This window comes from Cavia porcellus, unplaced genomic scaffold, assembly GCF_034190915.1.
Source record: "Cavia porcellus strain 051 isolate PalLab524CR breed Dunkin Hartley unplaced genomic scaffold, mCavPor4.1 scaffold_17, whole genome shotgun sequence".
Lineage (NCBI taxonomy): Eukaryota > Metazoa > Chordata > Mammalia > Rodentia > Caviidae > Cavia > Cavia porcellus.
The window spans coordinates 50,634,879-50,644,085 of NW_026947500.1; the positions used below are offsets into that span (position 1 = coordinate 50,634,879).

At 41.6% G+C, this 9,207-nt stretch overlaps 1 protein-coding gene and 1 pseudogene across 1 annotated transcript; one reads left to right on the forward strand and one right to left on the reverse strand.

The window, feature by feature from the left end:
- The first annotated feature begins 2,860 nt into the window (after positions 1-2,860).
- Positions 2,861-3,796, forward strand: LOC100715951 (putative olfactory receptor 5AK3). The gene has a single exon (XM_003464327.1). The coding sequence runs from the start codon at positions 2,861-2,863 to the stop codon at positions 3,794-3,796; it is 936 nt and encodes a 311-aa protein (XP_003464375.1).
- Positions 3,797-4,836: 1,040 nt separating this feature from the next.
- On the reverse strand, positions 4,837-5,964 carry LOC100715664 (abl interactor 1-like; annotated as a pseudogene).
- Positions 5,965-9,207: the final 3,243 nt, after the last annotated feature.

Sequence of the window (9,207 nt, forward strand, 5' to 3'; positions counted from 1 at the left end):
AATATGGAAAGGGCCTGAGACCTTCACCTTACACCTGTCTGAAAGAAACCAGAAACATGACAAGAGAAAGGAATAAGAAAAAGCCTCCACCCACTGACCCAGGGAAAATCAGTCCAGGAGAGGTAAATACAGAAAAGATCAAGGGCAACAATCATGCAATATCAGCCACAGCATCAGCATAAATAAAGAAATACTTCCATGACCTCACAGATGAACTTAAAACTCAAATTCTCTTTCAAGTGAGGCAAGATATAAAAAGATTAATAAAAGGAATGCTAAGCACCTCTCAAGAACACACAGACAGATGAATAGAGGAACCTAGAAAAAGGAGAGAAACCTTTGATAAATAATATAAACAAAATCTAGAATACATGAAACAGATCCAAAGAGATTATCAGGAAATTAAAAACTCCACTGAAAGCTGGCAAAATTCCTTGAAAGAAACTAAAGTTAGACTTTCAAAACTTGAAGATCGATTTGCAATGTGTGATCGTGAAAGAAAAGATCTCTTAAAAATAACAAGGAACCAGGAAGTAACAATAAAGGCTAGAAGATGACAAAAGGATCTATATCTTAAGAATAAAAATCATGAGTGAAGAAGCAGAAGTAAACACAAATGAATTACAAACACTATTCACAGGAATAATTAAGGAAAACTTCCCAAGCATAGGAAAAGAAAATGATATCCAGATAAATGAGGCAAACAGAATTCCAGCCAGCTACAACCAAAAGGGATCTATACACAGACATATAATAATCAAGATCCCAGAAATTCATTACCAGAACAGAATATTAAAAGTGGTCAGAGAAAAGAAACAGATCACCTATAAAGGAAAACCCATCAAAATCATGACAGACTTCTCCACACAAACGATCAAGATCAAGAAGAGCTTGGAGCAAAGTATTCCAAGCCCTGAAAGAAAATAACCTGCAACCCAGACTGGTGTACCCTGAAAAACAGTCTCTAGAAATTAATGGAAAAACAAGATGTTTCCATGACAAAGAGGAACTGTGGGAGTTCATGATCACCAATCCAACCCTACAAAGAATACTAAGGGACATTCTAGAGAGAGAGAAAAAAAATGCCAGGATTCCAGCAACAGTGACAGAGAGGCCTCGATGAATGGGACAGACAGTGGAATGAAGGAGAAAAGTAGACAACAACAGAAAAATAGCATAGCAGAGACGAGGCAGACAAGGTTGGCTATAATCTCTAATACAGATGGCCTTGACACACTAACTAAAAGAAGCACAGGAACAGAAGATCAGGAAATAGGGTCCATTTAGATGCTCTGAATAGAAAATATAATCAACCTGAAAGAGGATTAAAGAACCAAAAGTCAAAGAAGAGAAAACAATGTTTTATGTGACAGGGAACCAGAGAGAAATAGGGACAATTCATCCAGCAGTATATAGGTTGGAAACTCATGACACTTTTGTGCAGTGGAGAACTACTCAGATATGAGGGAAAACCTTCAGGCTTTAGTAGGTAAAGGAACACAGCTCAAGATCAAGCCAGAGGTGAAAAGGTTCAGCACCACTTGGGTAGATACTAGGTTGTCCCCCCTAATGTAAAAACTGGGGTAATTGATGGGACCCAAAATGTACAAAGTACCCTAAGAAAGGGAAAGGGAAGTAATTGTCTACAAAAGAAAGGCAGAGGACATTGTTAATAGTGTATGAGGATTTACAAGCCACATTAGTCTTATCACTCTGTTTAGTTTGAGTTCATTCTGTTCCAATCTGTCTACTCACATTAGATTTGAGGGCACAGACAGCTATCCTCAAAACAGCAGGATGTACTATGGTAACTATCCTTAATTTCCTATTAACTTACACTGAAGCCTTGTATTAGTTACACTGTCTTACTATGACTGATCTTGTTTGAATCTGGTTTGTTAGATCACAATTTTGTTCTGACTGATTTTATTTGCATTTGGTACACATGATAGTAACAAGTCTAAGAGTAGAGACAACTACTCTGAAGATGACCAGATACAATAGGATACCCATTCTGGTTTGATTATTAACTGCTTTTGAAGTCCTACAATGTCTGAAATGTTGTGTTTTTATTAATATTGTTCTGTAGCGGTATGGTAATTATATTATGCCTGATGATGTAGACAAGTCTATTGAAAACAACAAGAGACAGCATAGTAACCACTGTAGATCACCTAGTATTGTGGTTTTATCTGTCTTTTTCATTTCATGTTTTTCTAGAAATTTGTTTTGTTGTCTTGTTTTGATCTGTTTTTCTTTATAATACAGAAAGCATAGGTACGCATGTAGAGATTCATGCATGTGTAGAACTTCTAAAGAGTTTACAAGAATAGATTATATAATGCACTATGTAATGAACAGATACTCTGAAGAAAAAGAGACACTAAGATCCCCAGGGCTAATTCTGTAGTATTATGATATAAAATCTAGCAATGCTATTCTTTCTGTCCAGAGTGATACTGGTCTATTTTCTTTTGTTTAATTTCAACATATGTAAAGATATGGACAGCTATTTCAAAGAGAACAAGAGACATTATGGAAGCCATTGTTGACTTCTCTATTGTCTGGTCTTAAAGACCTAAAATGCCTTCATCATCCTGTTGTGATCAATTTAGTACTATTTTGTTCAGTATGTATTCACTGTGTGTGAAGATATGGACAACTATTTGGAAGAAAACAATAGACAATATGATAGACAGTGAAGATCTCTGGTGGTCTTGCTTTAAAATCTGTGTTTCTTAAATTGTTTTCTTATGATATGTTTTTTTCCATTTAGGTATTTTCTTTTCTGTTTAACTTTATCCTCTTTAAAATAAAAAATTAAAAAGAAATTTATTTCTGTATTTATTTTATGCTAAGCATGGAACAAAATAATGGCAGTGGAGTGACTGAATTCATCCTCCTGGGACTTGCTGGTCAGCACAGGTCCTGGCACATCCTCTTCACAGCCTTTCTCATCATCTACGTGGCCACCCTGGTGGGCAAAGCTGGGATGATCCTGCTCATCAAGGCTGACCCCGCCCTTCACACGCCTATGTACTTTTTCCTCCAACACCTGGCTTTCGTGGACCTCTGTTACTCCTCTGCCATCACTCCCAAGATGCTGCAGAACTTCGTGAGCAGGGACCAGTCCATCTCCTTCACTGGATGCTTGGTGCAGTTATTGGCCTACGGGATTTTCATTACCAGTGACAGCTTCATCCTGGCACCCATGGCTGTGGACCGCTATGTGGCCATCTGCAAACCTCTGCGCTACCCAGTAATCATGTCCCATAGAGTCTGCATTCAGCTGCTGCTTGGTTCATACTTCATGGGCTTCCTAAATGCTTCTGTAAATGCAGGTCTGACTTTCTCCTTGGACTTTTGCAAATCCAATGTAATTAATCACTTTTTCTGTGATATACCTCCGATTCTTGCTCTATCATGCTCCAGCATTGACTTCAGTATTATGGTCCTGACTGTCTTTGTAGGATTAAACTTGACACTCATTGTGTCTGTCGTCATGTTTTCCTACATGTGGATCCTGGCTGCCATCCTCAGGATGTCTTCGGCCGCAGGAAGGAGAAAAGCCTTCTCCACATGCACCTCACACTTGACGACGGTCACCATCTTCATTGGGACTCTGGCTTACATATATGTATTCCATGAGACCAATAGGTCCCAAGAGCAGGAAAAAGTGGCTTCTTTGTTCTATGGAATTATGATTCCCATGTTAAACCCTCTCATCTACAGCCTGAGAAACCAAGATGTGATCGCAGCCATGAGACACATGGGAACCAAGTGTTTCTCAGCATGATTTCTCCATCCACAAGGTTCACTCAGAAAACAATGGAACCCTGGTATTCCTCAGTTTCAGAGCATGTGACAGATGTTTGTGACACCAAATATGATACTGAATTATCAATAACATCTGATGTTCATAAGATGTTCATGAAAACATATTAAATAAATCAACTCTTTTTGCGTGTCTCGATGTGCATGCTGAGAACTGAAGCCAGGGCTTCACACATGTGGGACAGGAGTTCTAGGTCACAGTGAGGAGGTCATGAGCCCAGGACCTTCATGCTGAACTGCATTCCCATGCCTGTTCCTTTTTCCTCTGAGTCATGGACTCGCTCTGTGACTACCCTGACAAGGCTGACTAATGTCTAACTCATTGTTTCTTTTTTATTTTTGTATTGATGACTGGAAAACTTTCTAATTCACATTTGCTCATTAAAAACTTGGTTACAAATTATGGCATTACAGATAATTCTGTTCCTTTCCTTCACATGAAGACTTTAGCATCTCTCCTATGAGTACTCCAGGAGTTGTATACAAATTGGAAGCATCTTGGAATTCCTAAGTATATTTCAATACATAAAATTTTGCACGCTTTAAACAATTTCTAAAAATGAGAGACTCTAAATAAAAAGTATGACCAGTACCCACATTTACATTTTCTGATTTTAATATTAGTCTGACATAGCCTTCGTAACCACGCTGCACTGAAATGTGTAATGTACAGTCTCAGTCATAGCTGGTTTAATGTACCCCACTTCCCCAGAATACTTAGGCTACTCATAAAATTAACAATGTTTAAGTACTTAAGCATGATCATTTATATGCAGCCCGATGCATAAATTGCTGTTGTGCAAAATACAAACTGTCACAAAGATTTATGCTAACAGGTAGACATTCAGATACAAATAGACAATGTGGCCTGAAAATGTGGGCACATTTTAAAGCATGAAGACAACTCTGTTAAACATAATAGTCCTACAGTATGACTGAATTATAAGAATCTACTTCAAAACTAAAAACTAAAAAAATTAATCAGCATAGTGCGTGCCTGACTCAACGCAGTTCCCAGGAAGTGACCAGTACTGGACTGCCGATCGCTTCATGGCAACCATAGTGGTTCTTATTTCTAACATCAGTGATTGCACCCTCCATAAATGACACCTCATGAGCCTTGTCTTTTGTATGATCATATATTGCAACAACTTTCTCAGTATAATTCTTGGGGGCCCAGGCAGGCTCCCCATCTGCATAGGGATTATTATTATAGGGATTATAATAATAATAATCAGGCTTGTTCATCTTATAGTCTCCTGGGAGAGGGGCAGGGGTGGAGGTGAACAGTCATCACATTCAGGAACAACATCTGGTGGAGGTGGAGCTGGGCTGTCAACAGTGTTTTCCTGCACCCTGACCATGAAGCCTGGGTGAAGTATGTGTGGAGTCACTAGAGGCATGGGAGGAGGGGTGTAACAATAGAAACTAAATTCTGAGAATAAAGTGCACCTCCACTAACATGCAGCTTGGCAGAAAACTGAGCAGTCACAGAGGGAATTCATCTGTGCCCACCAGAAGCTCTGGAGGACATGGCAGAGTGGCTTGGAGAAATCTGCCTGGTCCTGGTGCCATATTGGAACCAGGAGCCAAGCTGAGGGCCCTGGTCCAGGTCTGGGTGGGGAGGGAGAGGGTGCAGCAGGGGGGATGCCTGTTCCACTGACCCCACTGTTCCCTCAACTTCCCTTTCTCCACTCCTTCCACTGTATGTCCTTGCTCTCTGATTTAAAAAGCTGTCCTGCCTGGACTAGGCTGACTTCTGAGCCTTGCAGGACTGGACATGCAATCATTAGGAACGGTTGGGGGTTTAGCAGGCTGCAGGGATTTTGTGAGAGGACTTCTTCCCCGTGTTCCCCAGCATGATATGGGAGGGCTTTGGGGTTTCTTAGCAGGAGGATCTGTGCTCAATTATGTGCCAGTTCTTGCAGGCTAGTTATTTTCACGCTGCACACCAGGGCCCAAGCTGGTATCTGCAGTGACACTGATTGTGAGGGAGCCATTCTTGCACACTGTGCAGTATCAAATTTTCCTGATTAGTACCTGTTTGCAGTCCATACTGTCCCATTCCTCTTTGGAGTTGGTGCATGGAAGTAGCACATCCTCCTTGCCTTCTTCATTCCCTTTCCCCATACTTCCTCCACGCTGCTCCACCTCTGAATTGTCTTCCCATTTGAAACAGATCTATCGCCCAGCATCAAACTATTTAAAGTAGTAATCTCAGAGTGAGATTACTCCGAGTGGCAGCAAAATGACAAACACAGGGGGAAAATGCAGGAAGAGTGAATTTCTGAGCAATTTTACACCTCAGGACAATGAACTGAGTCCTGAAGAAGCCATAGTGAACCCTGCAGAACGCTCTCTGTATTCCTCCTCTGTGAGATCGGGACTTCTGCTCAGCTCCACTTCTCCACTGCCTGCAGCTTGGCCAGCGTCCTTAACGTCCCTGCATGTGTCCCAGCTCCAAACACTAATCTCCATGGCCTCCTGGAGTCAAGCAGCAGACAAGTGCAGTGCTAAACGGGCGGTTCTAGGACCCATGGACTCTGTCACAGGCACCCTGGGGTCAAGAAAGAGATTTCTCCTGCTCCCTGCTACAAAGGGAGTCAATGCCATTGCAGTATAAGCTTTGTGGGGTTTGAGGGAAAGCCTATTTTCACCCACACTGACTGTCTAGAGAACAAAGATGTATACGTGGTTGCCTCCTGGCCCTCCTAGTCCTTTCTCTCATGCTCTGAAAGGAAACATGGTATACAGAGCCACAGTAGACATATAGGACTATAAGGACAATAGAATATAACACAGATGACAGGAATCACATAACAGTAGTCTTGACCACCACAGCATTGTTGTGAAGAGATAATGAATTGCTGTGTTTCAGCCTAAGCAAGCTGAGATTTCTTCTACTAGGAGTTAATAACATTTAACCTTTTCACAATTGCTACCTTCACATAATTCTTAAATAATGAAACCTCAGAAACCCACTAAATTCAGCTTTCTCCTCTCAGACTACCTGAAAGAGAATTAATCTTAGCAGCTTTAGAAGCAAACACATCACAAAATTTCGCTTCCCACAGATTATTTGAAATCTTCTCCAGTCTTACAGTGTAAACGAAATAATCCTTATCTTTATGTGGAGCTGATTTTTAAAGTACACAAAAAGGAAGAAATTCAAAGTAAGTATTTTCTTTAAATAAATTAATAACATGATTTTATAAAATAAATGCAAAAAGCAGAGTCTCTCAGATTGTACCAGGGATATAAATCCCTTAAAATGAGGTTTGATGTACACAATTTTTGCAGAAAGGCTTGTTATTTATACTTAAAGTAACAATGCAATATAATCTGGACTCAAATACACATTTTATAGGGATAACAAGATAATAGGACATAAAAATATTTTTTTCAAACTGAAGGGTAACAAGGGAATCATAACAAAAAATAAGAACTAAAATTTTTTAATGAAAGTAACAGGAAAATTATTCTTGTTTCTAGAAAACATAAATGTACTCAGTAACATAATAACAGCCAGCACCATGGTCTCCACCTCCATCTGCACGGATTCTCTAGGGTACCAACATGGATCCCCCAGGCCCAGCTAAAAACTCCCCCGGAGCAGAGCCATGGAGAAAGGCCTTGGAGGGAATCAGCCTGCACCAGATGCAGAGCAACATCCTGCAGACAGCCCAGGAAGCAGGACAGCAAAGCAAGCGCCATCTCCACATCAGCGCTGTCTCCTGTGTCCTGCTCAGGTCATGGAGGACAGGGGCTCAGACCCAAAAGCAGAAGCTACTCCCCATTCCCCCAAGCGGTGTCATATCCTCCCTGGTGACCTCAGCAATGCAGTGGGGAAACTGGACTGGGCTGAGAGCTGCCCAGGAAGGGTGTGAGGAACAGATGACTGGAGGAGAAAGGAGTCCTGGACCCTTCGGTGAAGGATCTGCTCCGTGTGTGACCCACGGCTGAGTGCCACACACACTGGCCGTGTCCTCAAGCTTCACACACCTCGGTTCCCGTGAGCTCCCTGCACTGCAGAGGTGACCCTAATCATTTCTCTTCCTCCTCCTTTTTACAAAAACATTACTTTAAAATTTTAAAAAAAGGAACGAGATTATCAGTCTAATGATTTCACTCCCTTCTCCAGGGTCACAGACAGTTGTTAAAAACTCCATGAAGATCTTTCTGTACTTTTCCATGGATTAGTAAAGAAAATGCAACTATAGTGAAAGTAAATGAAACCTATCAGTAAATGTCCACCCGTGGCATATTATTGTAGACAGTGCTTGTTATTGTGCAATGTGACATGGACAACTTTCCATAAGAGTATTTATTTCTCTCAAGTGCTTTGGGCTGTGTACTGACCCATACTATGACTCTACCATGATTTAGTTAACTTACTTATAAAATTTTACCCTAGTTACAAGGCTGCAATCAATGTTTTTTGTTGTTGTTTTGTTTTTGTTTTTTACCGGTACCAGGGGTCGAACTCATGACCACGCGCTTGCAAAGCAGTCGTTTATGCTGCTGAGCTAAATCCCCAGCCCCACAATCAATATTTTGACTTGCTACGTGATTGTGTAATCGATCTCTTTACAGCAGAAGAAACTGAGACTGAAGAGAGTTGTGTCCTGAGTCTCTCAGAAGTGGCGGGACCAGAATTCACAGCCAGGCGGGTCTGTTTCTTTCCTGCTGCATGATTCCAAGTTAAAAGACGCTCTGGAGTGTCATAGAGGGTGAGTGTGGTCAACACCCCCGTGAGGGACCCTCCTCCTCACAGTATTCACTCAGTTAGCAAGCATGCTCATGGGAGAGGAACAGAGTATGTCGCACTCAGTGACACTGCCATGGCAAACAGAACCTGTGTGTGTCTGCTCCTCACAGCCTTAGTCCTTAGAAACTGTCTCCTATCGCGTCCTACCATTCCATGGGAATTCTCAATGGAGCATCGTGCTCCAGCATGGCAAAGTTTTACTACTCCTTGCTTTCTCAAGATATTTGGGAAAAAGGAAAGAAAATGGAAACCCATATCATCAACCTGCGTGGTTTCCAAATTCCACCTCCTGAGGTCCTTCTTATCTCAGCCCTCTTATCTGACCCCTCTGTCCCTAAGTTGCTGGCACTGGGCCTGGTGTTGCTGACCCTGCAGCTCGTGTTCATTGTCTGCACTGGGTTTCAGAGACTCAGCCGGGTCAGGGATGTGGCACCGTGCACTGATTTTTCACTGGTTCTTTAACGATGTGCCTTTTCCTATGACAAACAGCACCCCTGTGAACACTTTGTGCATCTATGGGTGGGCGTCAGACATACACATCAAGTACCCGTGCATATGTATGGGTATCCATTTATATGTGGTCATTAATTTCTCTAGAATATGTC